Consider the following 24,310-nt stretch of genomic DNA (forward strand, 5'->3'; position numbering starts at 1 on the left):
GTTGCCCATTCAGAGCCAGCTCTTCAGCGCTTGACGTCCTGTTTTGCGGAAACTGCCAAAATGTTTGGCCTGGAAGTCAGCCTGAAGAAAACTGAGGTCCTCCATCAGCCAGCTCCCCGCCATGACTACCAGCCCCCCCACATCTCCATCGGGCACACAAAACTCAAAACGGTCAACCAGTTTACCTATCTCGGCTGCACCATTTCATCAGATGCAAGGATCGACAACGAGATAGACAACAGACTCGCCAAGGCAAATAGTGCCTTTGGAAGACTACACAAAAGAGTCTGGAAAAACAACCAACTGAAAAACCTCACAAAGATAAGCGTATACAGAGCCGTTGTCATACCCACACTCCTGTTCGGCTCCGAATTATGGGTCCTCTACCGGCATCACCTACGGCTCCTAGAACGCTTCCACCAGTGTTGTCTCCGCTCCATCCTCAACATTCATTGGAGCGCTTTCATCCCTAACGTCAAAGTACTCGAGATGGCAGAGGTCGACAGCATCGAGTCCACGCTGCTGAAGATCCAGCTGCGCTGGGTGGGTCACGTCTCCAGAATGGAAGACCATCGCCTTCCCAAGATCGTGTTATATGGCGAGCTCTCCACTGGCCACCGTGACAAAGGTGCACCAAAGAAAAGGTACAAGGTCTGCCTAAAGAAATCTCTTGGTGCCTGCCACATTGACCACCGCCAGTGGGCTGATATCACCTCAAACCGTGCATCTTGGCGCCTCACAGTTTGGCGGGCAGCAACTTCCTTTGAGGAAGACCGCAGAGCCCACCTCACTGACAAAAGGCAAAGGAGGAAAAACCCAACACCCAACCCCAACCAACCAATTTTCCCCTGCAACCGCTGCAACCGTGTCTGCCTGTCCCGCATCGGACTTGTCAGCCACCAACGAGCCTGCAGCTGACGTGGACATTTTACCCCCTCCATAAATCTTCGTCCGCAAAGCCAAGCCAAAGAAAGACATGATCACTCCTAACTGGGACACTGAACGCTTTCACACTTGCAAGGAGCTATCCCTGGGGTTATCGGTGACGTCAAGATGCATTGAGCGATGGTGGATCTGCCTTAAATCCTGTAACATATTATGATCTTATATTTGAACAAAATTAATCATGGCTAATTATAACATAATTAAGCTTTATGTACAGCAAAGTATGAGCCCTTCAGCTCCTGTTGTTGTGCCCACCTATATAAACCTTTATAGGGGACCGTGGGAAAGCAATAGCAGACAGTTTTTAAACAGGGTGGAAAAGTTGTTAGCACAATTAAGCTCAACTTGTATAGCGTTGGAAAGTTTGTAGTGCTATAGCGCACGATTTGTATAGTGTAGGAAAGTTGGTAGCACCATCGCATACAATTTATAAATACCGTGGGGGGAAAAGCGATGGTGGACCTGCCCTCCCAGAATGCCATGCGGCAGAGAAAGGGAAGTATGCCTGCCTGCACAGGGCACTCATGGAGAGGTTTCCCTGCTGCATGGCATTCTGGGAAGTCATGTCCCCCATTGGTTTTTCCCACAGTCTTTATAAATTGTGTGCTATAGAGCTACCAATTTTCCCATGCTGTTTAAAAATTGTTCGCTATTGCTATTTATTTCCTCTTTCGCTCCTGCTGCAACTTTCCCATGGTAAAGTTTATACCTTCATTTTAATCTTTTCTTCCTTCACGTTCCAACACTCACACAAAAACTTGGGTCATTTCAATCTCACAATGCAATTACCCATTTTACACTTGCCTGATTGCAACGCTGGCATCTGCAGATGCTGGGGTCAAGGCCGTCAATCCCCGGCATGAGATGACATCATCTGACGCCGGCATTGAGCTGATTTTGCTTTCAAAAGTCAAGCAAATTAGGACTTCATTCCTTGGAGAGTAGAATAATGAGGGAAGATTTGATAGAGGTATATAAAATTGAGGGGTATAGATAAAGTAAATGCATGCAGGCTTTTTCCATGAAGTTAGGTGAGACAAGATTTAGAGGACATAGGGTAAGGTGAAAGGTGAGATGTTTAGGAGAACATTAGGAGAAAGGAATGTGGGCTCAATTTTGACATTTAAGAAAAATTTGGACAGGTTCGTTGATGGGAGGGGAACGGAGGGCTATCAGTTTGGCATGGACTAGATGGGTTGAAGGGCCTGTTTCTATGCTGTAGTGCTCTATCATTCTGTGACTGGATTGCAGTGAAATATATTGGAGTATCAAACATGGAGAATGCCATGGTCATGCAGTTTCATTCATTGTGCTCATCACACTCAACTTCTTAATGACGCCTGAAGATGCGTGGCAGGAAGCTGATGCAAAATATCCATCCTGGCCTGCAAATATTTCTTAACAAATATTATTGGACATTCCCTTGTGTTTTAGACTTTCTGCAGTTAGTTTGTATTTATTTATTGATAACACTGACTAATAGAAACTCCAATGAGAACATTATTATTGGCTTTGCTGTGCGCCTGCAACTAAGCAGTTGAATTGCCATCTTAGACTGCAAGATGAGGTCATATAGCACAATTTTCTTAGAATTTAGAAAGCAATCTGCGAGGATTTTCATCTTTGATTAGTTCAACTTCATTCCTTCAACTGCTGACAAGCTCGAGGAAATGCGAGTCTGCCCAGGGAGATCAGTTTTATTTTTCAACTTGCATGCAATCGTACTGAAATAACAAATTCACTGCTTAAAGGGGTAAAGGAGCGTAGAATTTTCTTCGGACACACAGGAGATTGCAGATGCTGGAATTTGGAGCAACAAGCAATCTGCTGGAGGAATTCAAGCAGAACCCGTGGGAGAAAAATGAAGCATTTCTGGCCCAAAACAGTCTCGATGAAGAGTTCTGGCCCGAGACTTCCAATTATTTTTCTCCCACAGAGGCTGTTTGACCAGCAGGTTGTTTGCTCCATGTAGTTTTCTTAGCTGGTGTCATTTCTTGGTTTCCCGTCCTTATTTTACCTAAGGCCCGACTGCAAGTAAAGGGGATCGGTCAAGATGGGCAAAAAGATCCGCACAGGAATAGTGGGCTGAATGGCCAGTAAAGATAAAGGTCCCATTATTGTCACATTTATAAAGTAACATACACGAAACTCCTTAACTTTGTCTACTGCAAGGCAGACAGAGAGTTGCCACTTTGTCCAGCGCCCCTCACAGAAACCTGGTGATCCTAGGCGGTCTCCTCTCCAAGTACTGACCAGGCCTGAGCCAGCTTTGCTTCCGAGGTGCATTCAGGCTATTAGGTGCTATATCTGAGTTGTATAACTGAAAGTGAAAACACAAAGGTCTGCAGACACCATGGTTGAAGTAAAAACACAATGGTGCAGAAATTCAGATTGTCAAATGGTATATTTTATTTCGCTAATATGACATTTCAGGCCCAAGCCCTTCGTCAAGGTGTGGACAAAATGTCAGCATGCGCCAAACAAAGTGGTATGGTGGGGGAGGGGGGAGGAGCACAGTCCCAAAGGCAGGAAGTAATAGGTGGAGAAGGGAGGGAGGGCACGGCAGCAAGCAGGGGGAGGGGGGATGGCGCTGAATAGAGAGGGAAGAGGGTGGAGAGCTTGGGGAAAGAAGACAAGGGGAAAGGGAAGGCAGGGAGAACAGAGAGTAGGTGAGCAGAAACTGGAGAAGTCAATGTTAATGCCATCCCGCTGAAGAGTGCCCAGATGGAAAATCTGGTCCTCCAATTTGTGGGTGGTCTTGGTGGGATAGTACAGAAGGCTATAGTCAGGCATGTCTGTGTGGGAGGGTTAACCAACTGAAATGGTTGGCCACTGGGAGATCTCTATCACTAGTACGGACAGACCAAAGGTGCTCAGCGAAATGACCTCTGAGTTTGCGCCCAATTAACTGTATAATTAACAGCTAGCCAGTCCCCCAGATAATGTTTCAGGGTTGACCACGACTTGATTTTACTCCAGTTCTGTGGCCTCTGAGCTAACTGACGATTTCTAATCAGCACCTACAGATGGCAGGCAGGAGGATAATTTAGAACCAAGGCTACATGAATGCTTAAAAAGTGGGAATAACTTGAATTTATCTCATTGATTAGATCGAGTTATTTAAAAGTGGGTTGGCCAGATGTATTAGTAAGGATGTAGCCAATGCAATTGGAAGAAATGAGAATGTTAGCAACATAAATTTCATTTGTGTTAAATTGATCATCAGCTGTATAGTAACTAGATTTCTGAACAAATCACCTCCAGTGGTGCTGTTCATGGACACGTGGGCAGTTCCCTCAGAATTCTGGGTTTCCCTCGTCTTTACAACTTCACCACCTTCTTTGGCCAGAGCCTTCCCGTCTTTGGAAGATAACTCATCAAACAGCAGCATAGATCAAGCCAAAATTTTCTCCAATTGAACACTGGGCACATGTTTATTTATTTCCAACCAAATCATGAAATTCAAATACAATGTAAAAATGTTGTGTATAATCACTAAATTAGAAACTGCTGTTGATTATATATATATCAACAATGCACGAAAAAATATCAAGTAAAACCTGAAATTATGCAGATACCAAGGTTGAAATGAAAACACAAAGCTGGAGAAGCTCAGCAGGTCAAGCAGTGTCCTTTATATAGCAAAGACAAAAGATACACAACTGTCATTTTGGGGTCGAGCCCTTCGTCAAGGTATGGACAAAATGTGGGAAGGCGCCCATATGAAATGGTGGGAGGGGCAGGGGGCTGCGTACCATCCCAAAGGCAAGAGGTAATAGATGGATAAGGGAGGAAGGGCACATCAGTAAACAGGGGGAAGGGGGTGGCTCTGCATATGGAGAGGGAAGGGGGTGGAGAGCTGGAGGGAAGAAGACAAGAGGGATGGAGAAGATTGAGGAAGAACAGGGAGGAGGCTAGCAAAAACCAGAGAAGTTGTCATTAATGCAGTCCGACTGAAATATTGGGTGCTCCTCCTCCAGTTTACATATTTATAGCACAGATATGAAATTGGACTTGTCTGTCCCACACTGGCCTTGTCAGCCACCAGCGAGACTGCAGCAGATGTGGACGGTCCCCTGTCCTAAATCTTCATTTGTGAAGCCAAGCCACGATGATGAAATTTGCAAATGGATTTTAGTATGAATGTGAGATGATGTGCTTTGGTCAGAAAAATGAACGCACTGATTGCTTGACAGGAGCTTGATGTGGGTTGGCATACCAGGAGATCTCAGTGATAAAGATGCAAAGCAAAATACAAGTAACATTATTACAATGTTGGAAAAAGCAAATCAAACACAGGTATTTACTTCTAAGGATTTGAAAGGCAAAGAACTTAGATTAAACTTGTATAGAACCTTAGACTTCACTTGGAATACTGCCATCTCACCACGTTATCACAAAAAAAAAGGAGGCTCTAGTAGAAGTGCAAAACTACAACTTTGCCCGAAAACAAAAGGATATCCTTATTTGGGATGAGATGGACAAGCAGAAAATAAAGGAAGAACACTCAAGAATCTTCAATATTAATTTACTCGTTACAAGCCCAGAGGACCCCAAAACCCAGCAGCAATAGATATTCACCAAGACAAATGGTTACTTAAACAAAAGTTGCTTTTAATTATCTTTAAACGTGAAAATAGAATCAAACTTCAACTTATCACTATTAACTTACTTAACCTAACTTAACCCCCTTCTAATTCTAAGCGGATGTATATGTAATGTGTGTGTAAGTTCAGAAAAGTTCTTTGGTTCACAGTCCAATCTCATTTCTCATTCCTCCAAGTGCAGTGGTCGCAGGCAATTCTTATACTGTGCACAGAATTTAACATTTAAAAAGTTCACCAGGCTTTGTTGTCGATTTTCAGAGAGAGATTTGTTGCTCCAGGACATGCACAACTGTGGTACTTCCATTAGTCACCTCAGTGTCTTGCTGATGAAACTTGCCCCTTTCAGGGTTCTTCAGATGATAACCTCTTTCTTTCAGGTCACACAGAGTTCCTTCTTGTTTCACTTATTCCAAGTGAAACATTAGATAGCAGTCCTCTTCTCTTGCATGAACCACAATGGGTTCGACCAGGCCATCTTACAAATGGGCTTTCCATAAGCTTGCCAGCTTGACCTGTTCCAGTCCCAGCTGCTGTTACTGGCTGTAACACCGTACAAGTGATCTCTGTCTGTCTGTCTCTCTCAGAGAGAAAGCCCTGTTTGACTCTCTCTGCTTGCAAAACCACATGACCCTCTTGGAACAACAAGTTCTCTTCCAGACAATCTGTGGCACCAGCAAGATCTTTAATCTGTTGCCTTTTGTAAACAACAATCGATTTGTGAAGTGTCTTGAGCACACTTCAAAGCTCTTGCAAGAGCTCTGAGGCCTCGATATATCTCGCATTATCAGAGCTCCAGTATTTCAAATAAGATCTGTTTTAAAGTGTTTGTATCTAACTTACTCTACAAACCTTTCCCAATTTATCTCCCAAAAACATATCTATATATATCTATATATATATATATTTATATATATGTCGATATACACTATCACACTATCCCTGATGAATTAAATATGATGGTTTTAATTATTCCTTCTTTGTCTCAGAGAAATTAAGTGAATATAGGATTTAATTGCCATTTTGTGACTAAAGGAAAAAGACTAAAGAAAGCTAGGCAGATAATGTTGGTTTCTTTTGACATGGAACCTGGCATGCACAAGCTTCTCTTCATGGGAAAACCTCGCTTCCTGCAGCAGTTAGTGAAGTATTTCATTTCACTATCACAAGATATTTAAGACGCAAACCCAAAATATCTCTGCACTGGAAATTGAATGATACATGCTGCAGGGTATAACGCCAAATAATTCCCCATGCTCCAAAATCAGTTTTCACCTTAGCTCTCATCATTCCCAATTAACACCTTTTGTTGGTCTGGAGTCCTCCCCCTGCCATTCTTTAGTCTTTATTCTGATGCCTCCCCATTCTTTGCTTACTCCTTGAGGAAGGGCTCAGGCCCAAAACATCAGTAATATATCTTTACCTCCTATGGATGCTGCGAGATGGCCTCGTTCCTCGAGCATCTCTTTTTACTGCAATCACAGTGTCTGTGGACTTTTGTGTTTCATTGCCCAAGGTTGCCCATTTCATGCTGTGTCATGGAAAATTTGCTATTATTTTTTTTTTTAAAAAGAAGTTTGTTTCTTTTCATATCCCCAGTTTGTGATTTTCAGCTCTTAAAATAAATGACTGAAAAATAGGGATTGGAAAGTCCTGCAGATAATTTTTGCCTTGGGGCTCTATAAGTAACATTAATGTTGCTTTCACAGTTGATTCCGTGCTTGACGGTGGTATGTGGAGATGCCACTTCCCAGCTTCTAAATCTCAAAACACGTCACCTTCCAAGAAAAGTAAGCCTCGATATTCCGAATTGTATCTTATTCATCCAAATAAATCAAACTTTGTAATTGCAGCTGTAAAGAGCTTTAATTTTTTGTTGATAAAAGCCAATGAACGTTCTCATAATGTGATAGGTAGAACAAAGCATATTGTAAATGATAACAGAACTCAACTTCAAACAAATATAAATGATTTAAAATGATAATACATGATTAATAATGAATAAAAATCATGAAGAATAATAATGATAAACTCAAAGAAAAGTTTCTCTACTGAGCTTACTCTCCTTCCACTGTTCTTCCAATAATAAGAACGAGTTCCTCATCTGCTTGGATATTACGACATATGTCATCATATGGTAACTCTACAAAAACTATTAATCCATAAAACAACCATAAATCATAAACACAAGGTTTTAACCTCTGACATAACCACTCACGGATGCTCTATTGTAGGAGGGGCCAAGCTGATGAAATAATGGTGTCACTACAGGAAGCATTAATTACCTGGAGCTCTCTAATCATCTGGATTAGGGCCCTTAGAAAAAGGCCCAGAATTAAGCAAAATGGGGTGTGATACAAGAATTAAATCTTGGGTTTTTTTTCCGCCAGAGTCAAGGCTGCCTGAACTGTGGCACATTCTTTCTGGATTCCTAGTATCAGGGCCCTTGAAGGGGAATATTGACGAACTGACTGACACTGTCCCTTGTGCATTTTTAGGCAGCCTTTGGTGGATACTTTCCCGGCCTGTGGAACCGAAGCATGTATCAGTTTCCTGACAGAAATCATTCTGTCTAAAGAACTGGATAAAGCGAGAACAGACTCCTTTCTCTGGTCCCTGGCTTTCATTCCAGCACCAACGGCATCGATGATCACGATAATTACTGTGAGAAGTTGCTTTCCATTAAACTCTGTTGTAAAATGATTTATATTTTGAATATGGTTTAAACTTGTTACGTGAGCAAGAGCTGATTGGACTAAATTCAAAGGTGCAACAATCTATAATAAATTCAACACTTCCTAATTTGCCTTTGAGATTGGGGCAATTTTATGAAGACGATAAAATTATGCTTACTTTTAATTATAATTTATATAGTGCTATAACTGCTAGTCTCTCGTGAAGGCATGAAGAGGCAGCAAGAGGTTAAGAATTGGATTGAGGTCAGAGGAGATAGGGGTAACTGATCCCCTTGGGTTAATGGTGTCAGCAAACCATTTGACCACTTGAAATAGCATAATAATTTACTATAATTTTATGTTTATTTTCTCTGTTGCCAACCTCTAAATTATGATTTAATTCCCATGTTCTGTTGGTTCAAAACAGCATCTTGTATTTAATAGGCTGTGTTGAAGGTGGAGAAAGAGAAAATGAGCGTAATCTAACGGAGTTGATCACTGTATTGGATTGAGTTAGAGTGAGCAGGTCAGGATTATTGAACAAATAGTAATGAACTGTACAGAACAGAAGAAGAGTAGGAATGAACTTTGTGTGTGTGATTATCATTCTTCAATTATTGTACAGTGCCTGGCTTGTGAGTCTGATAGGCTTTAATTTACAGGCTCTGATGGAATCACCAGATACAAGTCGGCAGACATTTCTTGGAGCTTCTTCACTGGTTCATAACTTTTGTTCAAAAAACAGAAGATGTCAAGTGATACCCGAGGTACAGGCATTCATGAAACTTCTGGAAAGTTACACGCAAGGAAACTGCAAAGCACGGGAATCTGACAAAAGGGAAAAGGTAAGAATATGGGTATCAAAAGAACTACCAACACTGCTAATCGGAAATTAAAACAGAAAATGCTGGAAACACTTAAACGAGCGGTCTGATAAAGGGTCTTTGACCTGAAACGTTAATCCTGTTTCTCTTTCCACAGATGCTGCCTGACCTGCAGAGTGTTTCCAGCATTTTCTGTTTTAGTCCAGGTAGGCATTCAACAGTAAGCCTTCATGTTTTACAACATCCAATCCTCTTTATACATGGTTTTGAAGGAAATGTACATAGAATAGAATCTAATTATCTTTCTTTGAGCTATTTTTTATGAATTTCTCACTAAGCAAAAACATTTTAAGAAGCATATATTTAACAAATACAGGAATTATTGGAAATATTCAATAACTTCCGAGTATGGATTTGCAAAAAAGTGGTAAAGGATTTTTTTTAAATTAAAGCAACGAATGGTAGACTATTGGTAGGAGATCAGCCCTTCAATTTGCTTTACTTAATGATCATTAATGGGCATGAGCCTCTCTCACTGGTCCCTCTCTACACTCCCTGACATAGTGACCATACTCACCCAGGCTCACCTCCACAGCCACATGTCCTTCCTGGCCACTTGCCTCCAGCACCATCAAGTGCTCCGTTTTCAGACCTCCCCGTTTGGACTCCTCCAGGATCTCATCCTATGGACTGCAAGACCTGATGAGTTCCTCCAGCATTTCTGTGATTTTTGCCTCAATCACAGTGTCTGCAGACTTTCGTGTTTCACTAAATGGTCATGTTTACTGGGCGTGGGGAGAGAATCAGTTGCAAAGTTAAAGGGGAATAAGCAGGGGAACAGAACTGATGACATCCTTTGTATGAACCTTATGGGCCAAATGATCTCTTTCTGTATCATAATAAGTCAGTATGATAAGATAAAACAGTGCTGCCAACAGACGAATTAGCACAACTCTGCATTTCTAAGTATTCATTTGGATTTATGTGCAACATGTAATTTGCCTCAAGCTACATTGATCAATTCTCAATTTGTTTGGATTTTCTTGGATTATCTTCAGTTTGTTTAGCACTCAAGCTTTCAATGGCCTGGGAAAGCTAACTGCTTTGTAGGTAAAAATAAAACTTGTAAAAACTTGCACTTCATAAGCACTCTTGTGCCTTGCAACTGTCATTTATATTGGAAATAATGGCATGCATAGAACGTGAAGCCAAAAGTAGGAATTTCTTTGATTTCAATAAAACAGGGAAAACATTCTAACATGTCTATTTAAAGGTTTTGCACAATTGCTTCTGGTCTTACTTCAAAATGCTTTCAAAGCTGAGCTATTTGATGGAATAAAATTATTCTTCCAAGTTTTTGGAATTAAATTCCGAGACCAAATGTTCTCTAAATGAGGCAACTTCTTCAGACTCTGTTCTTAGAATGATAGCGAGTAAATAGAATAAAAGCTATACTGGGGTTAAATAGCCTCTAAAAGTGGCTGCAGGAGTGGCAAAGCTCAGTTATCCTGCCGTTCAACTGCAGTGGAGGCAGGAGAAATTTGTACTGCCTGTTCTGTTCAGGCCAGGCTGTTGATTGTCTGGTTGTAGAGCGTGTCGAAAGAATCAAAGGATTGTTGATCCAAACCAAGGCTTTTATTAACTAGAAGACTGGAGCATATCTCATGTAGGTCGACCAGTCCAGAATGACCTGATCTGGCTAGGAGCAACCCTTTAAGACCTGCCAGTAGGTGTGGCTACACTCTCAGCCAATCACAGTCATTCTTCACTACAATCTGTACATATACACATTGGTGATAGAATCTGTACGATCACACTGGTTACATTAGCAGTTGGGTCAGAGTCAGGAGTGGCTTGCAGCTGCCAAGACAGACCCACGCTGCTTGAGAGCAGACAGCACATCGTAAAAGAAAAATCCACTATCTTTGGAGAAGAGCTGGCAGTTGGCCCAGGAAATGGTTATGTTGGACAGCTTTTATTTTTGTAGTGAATTCAAGGCACGTTATGCTCACGAACAGTTGGGCAGCTGAATTAAGAATGAGAGATGACTTAAAAAAAAAATTTAGACATACAGCACAGTAACAGGCTGTTTCAGCCCATGCCGCCCAATTACACCTAATTGACGTATACCCCCAGTACATTATTTTTATATGGCGGGAGGAAACCAGAGCACCCAGGAAAACCCAAGAATGTACAAACTCCTTACAGACAGTGCAGGATTCGAACCCCAGTGCCGATCACTGGCGCTGTAACCACATTGTGCTAACCTCAACGCTAACTGTGCTGCCCCTAAGAGGCTTGACAGAATGAATGACAAATCTCAGCAGAGAGCAGCCCTAATCTCCGGTTTCCTCCTACATGATAATTGGCCACTGCAGATTGTCTCGAGCGTGGATCCGAGTGGTAGAATCTTGGGGGAAGTTGAGAATATGGGGAGCATAAAAAATGGGATTGATGTAGGTTTAGCATAAATAGGTAGTTGAGAGAAGGTGGGGACTTGATGGGCTGAGGGGCCAGTCAACTTGCTCTGTCCCTCAAGGTCTCCAGTGCGAGGCTTTTATTTTCTTTCACTGGAGTGTCTTGAACTAGGGGTCATGTTATCATAACAAGGGTTAGCCATTTCAGTCAGAGATGAGAATAGTTTTCCTTACCCAGTCAATGGAGAATCTTTGGAATTATCTGCTCAATAGGTGCTGAATGTATTCAAGACATAGACTGATAGATCTTCAGATATTAAGGGATTCATGAATATGAATTTAGTGCAGGAAGGTGGCACTGAGGTGGAAAATCAGCCATGGCCTTATTGAATGACAAACCGGGCACAAGGGGCTGAATGGTCTACTCCTGTAGGCTACCTCATAGCAGTCCAGCAGCAGGAGACTTCTTCAGTAAGCCAGTGGCTTCTCCTATCAGTTTTCATGTAGCAGGGTGACAGCAGACCCTGCAACGATATGCAAGGCATTGTGCACATGCAGGTACACAATCCTTTATCCAGAACCCTTGAGGGACAGTGTGTTCCAAATTTTGGATTTTTCTGGATTTCAGAACATAAGCCAGCTGCCCCAGATTTAAGCCCACCCAAGTCACGCTGCCGTCTCTCCCCCTCATGAACCGAGTCACGCTGCCGTCTCTCCCCCCCATGACCAATGTCGTGCTGCTGTCTCTCCCCCCACGACCCGAGTCGCGCTGCCGTCTCTCCCCCCACTTGTCGCATTGCCGTTTCTTTCTCCCCGCCCATTTGAGTCACACTGCTCTCTCTCTCTCCTCCCTCTGCCCACCAAAGTCACGCTGCTGTCTCCCTCTCCCCCACCTGCCCGAGTCATGCTGCTGTCTCTCTACCCCCACCCACCTGAGTCGCGCTGCCGTCTCCCTCCCCCCCCCCCCCCCCCCCCCACGCCCATCCTAGTTGTGCTGCTGTCTCTCCCTCTCTCTCCCTCCACTGTACCAGCATCAGGAAAAAAATGCCGGTTTTTGGAGCTTTCCAGATTTTAGATGCCCGGATAAAGGATTGTGTACCTGTAGTATTTTAAGGCAGAGATTGAGAGATCCTTGATTAGCCAGGTTATGAGGAGATGGCCGGGCATTGGGGCTGAGTGGAAAAATGCATCAGCTCATGATTAAATGGTGGGGCTGAATAGCCTATTTCTGTTCCTATGTGTTATGGTCTTATAGTAGCCACCCTTTGCTTAGCACTGGTAACAATAGGCACTGCAGACTGCTATATTTTAATGATACAGCACAGTAGACGGCCTTACCAGCGCATGAAACCTGCGCCATCTGATTAACCTAAACCCATATGTTTTGGAGATGGGAGGAAACCAGAGCACCCGGACTAAACCCATGCGGGTCCTGGGGTGAATGTACACACCCTTCACAGAGAGACAGCAAAATAATAACAATTACCCTGAAGCTACTCATAACGGACCAAAATAAGCTATGCTTAGTCTAAATCACAGTACACATCAAAAAAAAAGAGATAAACATTTCTCAAAATTTTCTTTTAAGTATATTACAAGATAAGATTTGTTAATCCCATTTTAATAAGACAATTTTTTACCTCAAATACAACCAAAGTGTGTCAAATTCTTTTCCTTCAACCACTCCAAATTCATTCCAATACTTTCGCTGTGAAAGCCTTTAACATGTTAAAATTCAATCATCGGTTCAAAACAGCCAATCAACAGAAAAAAAGAGTGCCATTCAGTAACGTGAGCGAGGAGGTTACGAGTATACCCTGAGCTTCTCCATTTCTTGCTGCCGTTTGGAAGAGAGATGTGTAGTTTTGCTGGCAGCAGCAGTAAAGGCTTTCATCCACACTTGTATAACTCCAACTTCCCTGCCTCATAGCTTCAGGATATAGTAAAACTTCAACAATTCTAAATTGTTTGATTTGATAGCGCAGTGCGCCTTTCCAGCGGGCTTCACGAATCAGCAGTTCCTTTGTTCGATATTGGTGCGGGCATGTAACCACCAAGCGTGGTTTTTTTTCCCCCAGTTTAGGCTTGGGCAATAGTGAGTGTTGTGCTCTGTCAAGCTCCAGCGGCGTCAGAAACGTATCATCCCCAAACACCGTTACCAACAACTCAGAGAAAAATTTGGTAAGCATAACAGTCTTCAGCCAAGCCATTAATACACAATCTCTGCTTTCTACTTCGACGTTCCAGATCAACAACTCTTGCCGTTAGTCTCTTGTTGTTATCTTCCAGGTGGCTGACCTGGTCTTTCAAATCCTTTAAAGTAGATTCAACTGAGGTTAAATGTCCACCCTGTTCTTCAGTAGACTGGCAGACCAGTGCAAGTCAATTCTCCAGTGCCAAAAGCTTATCTTCTAGACATTTAAATTCTGCGGCAATAAATGCTTTGATTTCTCGAGGTGCTTTGGAGAAGCCCTCGGTAATCGGGTTTGGCTGTGGATCAGCATTCTTTCCATTTTTTTAATATCTTTCCACTTCTTATACCCATTTCAAACACAGAGTATGAAATTTGACACCACTTCGAAAGTTTTGTAAAAAGTAAATTGGGAAAAAATTTACTGAAGGTATGGAGCTGTGATAGAGATGTCTACTCGATATCACACTCTAACTGGAAGTCCACAGTTAACATTTCAACACAACTGAGAAAAGATGGAACCCCAGTACGGAGAATATAAGGGAAATACCTGCGATGTGGTGGAGGGAGACTGAATGACATAAGTGGCTGGCTGGGGAAGGGGTTGAAGAAGGTGTTGACGTCTTATTAATCTCAGGCGAAAGAACTATGAATAGAAGAACGCAACTGAACAGGGGAAGAAAGAAGAAACAATAAAAAGGAAAGAAAATAGCTGCAAAAGAGAAACTCACCAGAAAAGCAAATCACTGCATCTGCAGATGTTGCTGCTTTCCTTGAGGACATCCTTACTGGACCAGAGGTCATCTATGTTGTTCTACCCTAAGATTCAGATAGAAAGATAGTCCCTTGAAGACACTGGGCAGCTATGTTATATGTTCCCCCAACCCACCTCCTCTTCAATCTCTGTGGAAGGATTCTCTGTTTATTCTGCCAGTCATGGAATGCCCACTAATGTATTCAATCACTTGCTTGTTAATGAGACTTCAGATAACCAAATATCCTTCAGCATTTGCCATGTCACTGCCTGCAGATTTGAAGCGTTTGCAGATCGAATCAGATATTTATACCACGTCAGCTAGCAACTAACTCATCATAAAAATGCAACATCTCATTAAATAGTGTTGGTGAGATCATGCCTGCTATTAATCAAGTGTTGAGCGAGCTAAGAGAGATTGAGAGAAGACATTGGCTGACTAACAAGCTCCACAATGGAAGCACTGGCATTGTTAAGATGCACTTCCCTGTGTGTGTTTTCAGCCAGACCTTCAGTGCATGTGTGTAAACTGCCCCCACTGAGTTCCTGCAGGAAATAACATTGCAAATGGGCAGATGAATGCAGATGCCATTTTGAAGCTCTACTGTTTTTAGAATCCTAATTTCTTACTACTGTTGCCAACTGATTATGAGGGAGAACAGATTCAAGCTAACAGACAAAAGAACTAGAGCAAGTATCTATCAATGCAGGATTCAAATTTACAGCAAAAAAACCCAGAAGAATTTAAGCTACAATTAAGCTGTGACCCAGTAACTGTGCACTTGCAATGGTGGGAGTACGTTCCAAAATAGCCTTCAAAATTGAATTGGTGAAATAAATACAGGGCGTGGGAACGACAGAGGGAATGGGACAAAGTGAATTGGTTTTCAAAGGGCCTGACATAAACACAGATCACATGTCCTGTGGTATTTTATAATCCTACCAGAAGTAGAAAACACCCACAATCATTAATTATGGTGTGATTAACATCACAGTTGGCGCAAAGCCTGTTACAATGTCAGCAACTCTGGTTCAAATCCGGCGCCATCTGTAAGGATTTGAACGTTCTCCCGGTGGCTACGTGGGTTTAGTCCGGGTATTTGGGTTTCCTCCCACCATTTGAAATGAAAAGGGATTATTCGGTTCATTGGTGTATTTGTGCAAATGGTGTTAATTGGTGTAATTGGACGGAAGGCCTGCTACAATGCTAAAGGTTGAGAAAAAAAATTAACTATGCTACTTTTGGAGTTGTGATTAGTATTTTCTCAAAAGTACCTTCTCCTCCACCTACCTTCGTATCATCTGCAAACTTCGTTATAAACCCATTCATTCCATAATCATTCAATGTAAAAAGAAGCGGCCCCAACACTGACCCATGTGGAACACCATTAGCACTGACAGCCAACCAGATATGATCCTAGTATTGAACTCTCTGCTTCTTGTCAATCAGCCAATGCTCTACCCACTCTAGTATGTTTCCTGTTATACCATGGGCTCTAATCTTGTTAAATAGCCTCATGTGTAGCAACTTGCCAAAGGCCTTCTGAAAATCCAAATTCACGGCATCCCTTACTCAGCCTGTTTGTCTCTTCTTCAAAAAGTCTCAATAGGTTTATCCAGCAAGATTTTCCTGAAAGGAAACTATCTTTTCATGTTCCTCCAAGTACTCCATAACCTCACCCTTGACAATCAACTCCAACATCTTCTCAACCACTGATGTCAGGCTAACCAGTCTATAATTTTGGCTACCTCACTCCCTTCTTAAATGGTGGGGTGATATTTGCAATTTTTCAGTCTCCCGGGACCATATCAGAATCTATTGATTCCTGAAAGATCGTTGCTAATGCCTTGACAATCTCTAAAACTGCTTCTTTCAGAACCCTTGGGTGCAATCCATCTGGACTGGGAGACATCCATCCTTAGATGGGCTATTCAGCTTTCTGAGCACCTTCTTCTTTGAAGTAGTAACTGCACTCACTTCCCTTCCCTGAGACCCTTCGACATCTGGCCCACTGCTAATGTCTTCCACAGTGAAGACTGATGTAAAATACTCATTTAATTCCTCTGACATCTCCTCGCCTCTCATCATTATTTCTCCAGCATCATCTTCTAGTGGTCCTATAACCTACCCTCTTCTTATATTTGCAGAAGTTTTTGTTTCCTCTTTGCTATTATATGCTAGCTTACTTTCATTCTCCATCTTTTCCCTTATGATTTTAGGGGCCTTCTGCAAGTTTTTAAAAACTTCCCAATCCACTATCTTCACATTCACCTTTGCTTCCTTGTATGCCTTCTCACTTTTACATTGGCTTTGACGTCCCTTGGCAGCCACGGTTGTGATATTTTCCCATTGGAAAAATTTTACCTTTTGGTCTGTATTTAATCTGCACCTTCCTCATTTCTTGCAGAAACTCCACCCTTCGCTGCTCTGCCGTCCTCCCTACTAGTGCCCCCTTCCAATCTACTTTGGCCAGTTCCTCTCTCATGCCTCTGTAGTTCCCTTTACTCCACTGAAATACTGACACATCTGACTTTAGTTTTACCTTGCTAAATCTCAAATTGAACTCAATCATATTGTGATCACTGCCCCCTAATGGTCCTTCACTCTAAGCTCTCTCATCACCTCCGGTGCATGCCTTTTCCAATTGATGTCGTTGGTTGTTCACATTCCAACTACTGTTTGGAGGTCTGTATATAACTGCCAACAGCGTCTATTTTCCCTTATTGCTTAACTCAATCCGCAATGATTTTCTGATCCTATGTCACCTCTTTCTAATCATTTGATGTTGTTCCTTTAACAACAGAGCCACGCCACCCCCTCTGCTTAATTGCCTCTTCTTGGACATTAAGGTCCCAATGACATCCATCCTTTAGCCACGACTCCGTGATGGCCACAACATCATAAATTATTGACCTGATGTATGATATAAAGTTATTTAATCAATAAAATCTTGAAAATGTTCAAATAAAAATCCAAAGAGGAAACTTTCAATCTAAGTAAATTCAAACTAAGCACCAGAAATGATAGTTTGCTCTTTATTTTTTCAAAATAACAAAAATAAATGTTGTGATGAACTCTTTTAGAAGAGATTTTGCTTGTTTCTGAACCTTTTGTCTTTTTGTCTCTGAATTATTAATAAGAAACTAAGGGCTATGTAGAAGCTAATGTGTTTTCGTTCTCATATAATTTGCTCATCTGCATTCAAGTGACACTGTTCCAGAAATCATATTAGGGACATCAGCTTAGTGTAGGGAACTTCCTGAATTCCCACTGCCAGCGGGGTGCCTTATTTACTGGGGGCTCCCTCAGACAGTCAGATTATCTCCTGCGGGACATTCACAAATGACCAGGTAGAAAACAAAACCATGTGTGCTGACATTTCCAATCTACCTCGTTTTTCCGCAACAGAAAATCAGCCCAAGGTCCTATTGTGTGTCATTGAAACCAAATTTGCTGGCTGAATATTTATTTCTTTAACTGCGCCAATAATAATAATAATTAGAATTTTGATTTTGTACAATCCCCAGGTACTGCTCTCCTTGAAAGCAATCGGAAATGCTGGTCTTGCTGCCAGCACTGTGATCTCGACGCTGAATAAGTGTGTGCAGTCTAAAACTAACCTGCTACAAGTGCGTCTCGCAGCCATTCACGCTTTCCGACGAATTCCCTGCGAAGTTGATGTAAGATCACATTCATGATAGGTTATTTATCTACGGAGCCTTATTTTGAGAAATTTGTCTGCTTTTATTAAATTTTATTTTTTAATTAAGTGTACAGAAATGATTTGGAGTTGAATGCAAAACTGACTTGGAAGTGACTACTGGAACTTCTGACCTGTTTGCCTGATGTGGATCTCTGCTCTTGCTGATTTTATTTGTTCTTCTAGCGCACTGCATTAGTTCACCTGTATGAGGCAGTAGATGAAGATGTGGAGCTCCGAATTGCTGCGTACTTCATGTTAATGAAATGTCCCAGTGACAAGCTATTTGAAAAAGTGGCCCTCACTCTACGGAAAGAAAGGTCCAGCCAAGGTTGGGATATTAATGCACTTAAATTTGTTGTTAAGCATTTCATTTGCGCTTTATGCATATTTTCTGATGAGGCTTCCAGGACAGAGCAACTAAGCAATTAAATAATTATTGTTAGCTTGGTTTTAAAAATGAGCAAATATTTTTATTGCTTCCATTTTGTTTTATGCTCTGTGCTACGTTGAGTAACACTTGGTAGCTACTTTTATTATACTGAATTACATGTTTGTGACAATTAACGATATTACCAAATCTTTTGTTTTAGTTGGAAGCCATTTTAGTTTACAGTGGAAAATATTACACAATCTTTATGCTGTAGATAGAAGTGATAAAAGCAACTAAAATCCTTAACTTTAAAAATCGAATTGAGGAAAAGTGGCCTGATGTTTTTTGCTTTCCAGAAATCCTTGGTAGTAAAGTGGTTAGTATCCCTGCCTGTCATGTGGGAGACCAGGGTTCAATTCCCTTTTAGGGTGGCCCAGTTAATGTAGCAGTAAGCACAACACCTTTACAGTGCCAGTGATTGGGATCAGGGTAAATCCTGCGCTACAACATTAAAACAATAGGCCATTTGACCTTTCTAGTCTGTCCATCTAGTCCCATCCCATAGCCCTCCAGACGTCTCCCATACATGTATCTATCCAATTTATTCTTAAAACTCAAGATTGAATCTGCACCCATCACATCAGATGGCAACTGGTTCCACACTCCCACCACTCTCTGAGTGAAGAAGTTCCCCCTAAACCTTTCCCCTTTCACCCTAAAGCCATGTCCTCTTGTGCAGGTACACGATCCTTTATCCGGACATCTAAAATCCGGAAAGCTCCAAAATCCGGCAAGTGTGGACCAGCGGTTTGGGGGGCAGCCGAGGGACCGGCGGTCGGGGGAGGCGGCTGGGGGAGACTGCTGGACGACCGAGGAACTGACGCCCTGACGGTCAAGGCGGCTGAGGGACCGGCGGACGGGGGAGATATCCGGGTGGCCGAGGGACCAGCGGTTGGGGGAGGTGGCCAAGGGACCACGGTTGGGGGAGACGGCTGGGCGACTGGAAGGGGGTGGGGGTGGATACGGCAGCACAATTCGGGTGGGCTTTCCAAAATCCGGAAAAATCTGAAACTCGGAACACACTGACCCCCAAGGAATCCGGATAAAGGATCATGTACCTGTAATTATCTCTCCAAATCTCAGTGGAAAGATCCTACTTGCATTTACTCTGTCTATGCCGCTCATAATTTTGTAAACCTCTATCAAATCTTCCCTTATCCTTATTCAGCTCAAAACCTCGCCCTTGAAGGCCTTCCACCTGCCGGATACATCCTTGCCAGAAAACTGCTTATTCCAATTGACTCCTCTGAGATCCTTTCTCATTTCCACAAAATTGACCTTTCTCCAAATTAGAATCTCAGTTCTAGGACCAGACTTATCCTTATCCATAGGTAACTTAAACCTAATGACATTATGGTCACTGGACCCAAAATGCTCACCTACGCATACTTCTGCCACCTGACCTGCCTGTTCCCTAATAAGAGATCAAGTATTGCATCCTCTCTCATTGGTACCTCTACATATTGATTTAGAAAATTTTCCTGTACACATTTGACAAACTCCAAGCCATAACACTATGGGAAAGTTGAAATCTCCTACTACCACAACTTCCTGTTTCTTACAATGCCCTGTTATCTCCTGACAGATTTGCACCTCCAATTCCCTTGGACTTCTGGGTGGTCTATAATACAAGCCTATTAGTGTGCTCTCCCGTTCCTTAATTCCACCTATAGGCTAGTCTACAGTGCTGTCTTGTCTAAGCATAGCTGTGATATTTTCCCTAACTAGCAATGCCTCTTCTCTCCCTTTCATCCCTCCCCCTCTATCACACCTGAAGCATCAGAACCCCAGAACATTGAGCTGCCAGTCATGTTCTTCCTGCAATAAAGTCTCACTAATAGCAATAATGTCATAATCCCATGTGCAAATCCATGCCCTAAGATCACCGGCCTTACCGACAATACTCCTCGCATTGAAATAGATACATCTGAGATCATTATCATTTACAATCCTCTGCTTTCTGTCTTTACATGCAGTCCTCGCATGACCCTTACCACCCTCCATCTCCCCATCTGCTCTATCACTGTGGATCCACTCCCCCTGCAAATCTAGTTTAAACACCTCCCTGAACAGCACTAGTAAATCTACCCGCAAGGGTGCTAGTCCCTCTCCCGTTCAGATACAAACTGTCCTGTCAGAACAGGTCCCACCTTCTCTGGAACAGGCCCAATTATCCAGAAACATGAACCCCTCCCTCCTGTACCATCTCTTTAGCCACATGTTTAGCTGTGTTACCTTCCCGTTTCTAACCTCACCAGCACATGGCACGGGTAGAAATCCTGAGCTCACCACCCTGGAGGTCAGGTGCTTCAACTTTGCACCTAACTCCCTAAATCTCCGAGCAGGACTTCCTCACCCTTCCTATGCACATCGCTGGTCCCTACATGGACCATGCCATCTGGCTGCACTCCCTCCCTCCTTAGAATCGGGAGAACTCAATCCAAGATATTTTGGACCCTGGCAGCAGGGAGGCAACAGACCATCGGAGATACTCAATCTCTCCCCCAGAACCACTAAACTGTCCCCCAATTATTGAATCCTCAATCACTACTGCACTCCTCTCCTCCTTTCTTCACCTGACCTGAGGGTCCAGTCTCGGTGCCAGACGTGACCACTACAACTTGTTCCTCATAGGTCATCTCCACCAACAGCATCCAAAACATTGTCTGTAAGGAGTTTGTACATTCTTCCCATATCTGCGTGGGTTTTCCCTGGGGGCTTCAGTTTCCTCCCATCGTTCAAAATTTACTGGGGGTGTAGGTTAATTTGGTGTAAATTGGGCGGCATGGACTTGTGGGCCAAAATAACTTGTTACCGAGCTGTATGTCTAAATTAAAACAGATCAACATGACATTTTGTTTTATAACACATGGTCACTGAAGTATTTGTCCTGATTTAAATTTGGGCTGTGGATCAGAGTAAGATGGTGGTTTGCATGCTGAAGATGGGAATGATCTGAGTGCTCGGGTACTTTCTCTACACTGGACCCAATCCCTTCCTGGTCCTTATTGGAAGTAATTCCTTGTCAATGTGAAGGAATGCTTAAAGCAACAGGAGACCATGCAGGAACACAAAAAGAATAGGAATAGGCCACTTGGCCCCTCAAGCCTGCCCTACCAAGTTCACCAATTCTCAAATCTTTCAAAAATATGCCTACCTCCTCCTTAAATATCACTTGTGATCTTGCTTCCCAACATTCTCAGATAGGAAATTCCTGAAATTCTAATTTTAAAAAAATGTGGACATACAGCACGGTCTACTGCCCACATACCCCAATTAGTCTATAACCCCCATACTCTTCTGAAGGGTGGGGAGAAACTGGAGCACACAGAGGAAACCTGCGCAGACACAGGGAGAATGTACAAATCAGAGCTGGATACTAACTTGGTTCGATGGCATTGCACTAAATGCTATGCTAACCGTGTTACCCCTTGGTTTATGTGAGAAATTTCTATTCACCTCAGTTTTAAATGACTACCCATTTATAGCTATGACCGTTGCTTGAAACTCTCCCACATTCTTCACCCCCTCATTCTTCTGAACTCCAAGTCACACAGATTCAAGTTACTGAGATGACTGAGTTATGATAACCATCTATTCTCAAAGATAAACCTAGTGACTCTCTTCTGAACTCTCACTAATATGTCCTTCTGGAAGTAGGGGCAACAAAACTGTACACAATACTTCATGTGTGGCCTCACCAGGACCTGTAACATCCCTTCTCTATTTCTGAGTTCCAACATCATTTGCCTTTCTAACTACCTGCTAACCTTCCATGAATCATACAAAAGAACACCTATTTGCAGACCCTCCATTTAGATAGTGGACTCTCTTTTCATTCATGTGTGTGAGGTCACACTTCCCTCATTAAACACCATTGGCCAATATTTTGCCTAATCATTCAACCTATCCAATAGGAACGATTTCTGCATTGTCTATTGGAGAGCTCCAGGTGAAGGTCCCTGAGGCAGGATTTTAGAGTTGGAAGGACAGAGGTCGTCCAATTTTCCTTCTTGGCTGTGATCAGTAAGTTTGACCAGACTGAGCCCCTACGATCCTCTTAATTGACTTCCCAGTTAAATTAAAAAGTCAGTCCCTGGCATTGACAATTGGTCCGAGAGTTGACTCAATAGAGGTCTACAATATTTGAGAGACATAGATAAGGTAGACAGCCATCACCTTTTTTTCCCAAGGTGGGAGTAGCAAACACTAGAGGACATCTATATAAAGTGAAGGGAGGAAAGCTTAGGGGAAACATGAGGGGTAAGTTTTTTACACAGGGAGTTGTGAATGCTTGGAATGCATTGTCAGTGGAGGTTGGAACAATAGGGGTATTTAAGAGACTCTTAAACAGGGACATGGATGATAGAAAACTAGAGGGTTGTGAGGCAGGGAGGGCTTCATTTTTATTTGGTAAGTATATATAGATCAGCAAAATATCATGGGCCAAAGGGCCTGTACTGTGCTGTAATATTCTATGTGTTATTGTTATCAGAGCCTTAATTGCATAATTAGCAAAATCCCTGGTGATTGTATCCCTGTTGCACTTGCCATGTAGTTGAAGATTAATAACAGCCAGACCAGGGTTGGAGAATAATAGTTAAATCTCACTCTATTTTCCCTTGCCCTTGTTTGCTGAGAGTGGACAATTGTCAGGGTTAGACATTGATGGCAGAAAAGATGGTGAATGTTGTGACCAAGTAGAATATATAATTAAATACATTGCATATTTTTAATTTATCCATCAAATATTGATCCAAGATGTATACTGGCATCAGATTTACTTCAGAAATCAGAATTGATGGCTATAGGACTACCACAGTTTATTTTTTGGAGATTATTTTGGAAAAAAACAGTCAATGAGTTTTGAAATAGTTCTGCTGCTTTGCCCAATTTAGCATCTCCAAAGTAGAGTGAACTTGTTGTAAATGAATCGTATATTTTTGGCCAGTGGAATGTGCTTTTGCATACTGCAGTGAGATTTTAATCCTTCTATCAAACTTGTTTTCACAGTGGGCTCGTTTGTGTGGACCCATTTAACCCAAATCTTGGAAACCAATGACCCCCTCAAACAGCAACTGAGAGAATCACTTCCAAATGATATTATCAGCAAAGATTTTGACTTGGAACACTGGAAATATTCATCATTTACGGATGTAACTTTCCTGTCAGGTATTATGGCAATGTGTTTGATCTGTAAACGTCAATTACTTTAAAGGGGGTTGTCTTTTGATTTCAATTCTAGATTCATCCTTACGAGTGGTACAATGCTGTTACAGCGCCAGTGTTGGGGGCTGGAGTTCAAATCCCGTGCTATCTGTAAGGAGTTGGTACATTCTCCCTGTGTCTGTGCGAGTCTTTCACGGGGGCTCTGGTTTCCTCCCACCATTCAAAACATACTGGGGGTTGTAGGTTAATTGGGTGAAATTGGAATGGCATGGGCTTGTGGGCAAAGTGGCCTGTTACCAAGCTGTATATCTAAATTTAAAAAAACTTGTTGAGGTTAGAGATCCTCTGGCAGCATTTTGTTCAGTATAATAATGTAATGCAGAATTAATAGTCGCACTGGCTAATTAGAGCTGTAAAATTTTTCTTTGGAAAGTTTTTGAATTCTAACAGGTGGCAAGTAAATGCATTTTGTCCTTATATATTTGTTAAATGTCCAGGAAATGAAATGGTGCAGCAACTTTTGGAGTTAGCTGTGAAGTTGGACTTGTGCATTCCAAGTCAAAAGATGTTTTTTGGAAACAACTGTCCCAGTGGAGG

At 42.3% G+C, this 24,310-nt stretch overlaps 1 protein-coding gene across 3 annotated transcripts in view; it reads left to right on the top strand.

Moving 5' to 3' along the window:
* LOC138747006 (apolipophorins-like) overlaps positions 1-24,310 on the top strand; it is a 119,476-nt gene that overhangs the window by 89,651 nt on the left and 5,515 nt on the right. For 2 of the 3 annotated variants that reach the window (XM_069905832.1, XM_069905833.1), the window contains exons 10-14: positions 8,048-8,213; positions 8,887-9,069; positions 17,939-18,091; positions 18,298-18,442; positions 23,558-23,716. In XM_069905832.1, coding sequence (XP_069761933.1) covers positions 8,048-8,213; positions 8,887-9,069; positions 17,939-18,091; positions 18,298-18,442; positions 23,558-23,716 — 806 coding nt within the window. Of the gene's footprint in view, positions 1-8,047; positions 8,214-8,886; positions 9,070-9,205; positions 9,255-17,938; positions 18,092-18,297; positions 18,443-23,557; positions 23,717-24,310 lie in introns of those variants that run through there. The other variant, XM_069905834.1, reaches the window with a different exon arrangement.

The sequence above is a fragment of the Narcine bancroftii genome, chromosome 12 (genome assembly GCF_036971445.1).
Source record: "Narcine bancroftii isolate sNarBan1 chromosome 12, sNarBan1.hap1, whole genome shotgun sequence".
Classification (NCBI taxonomy): Eukaryota; Metazoa; Chordata; class Chondrichthyes; order Torpediniformes; family Narcinidae; genus Narcine; species Narcine bancroftii.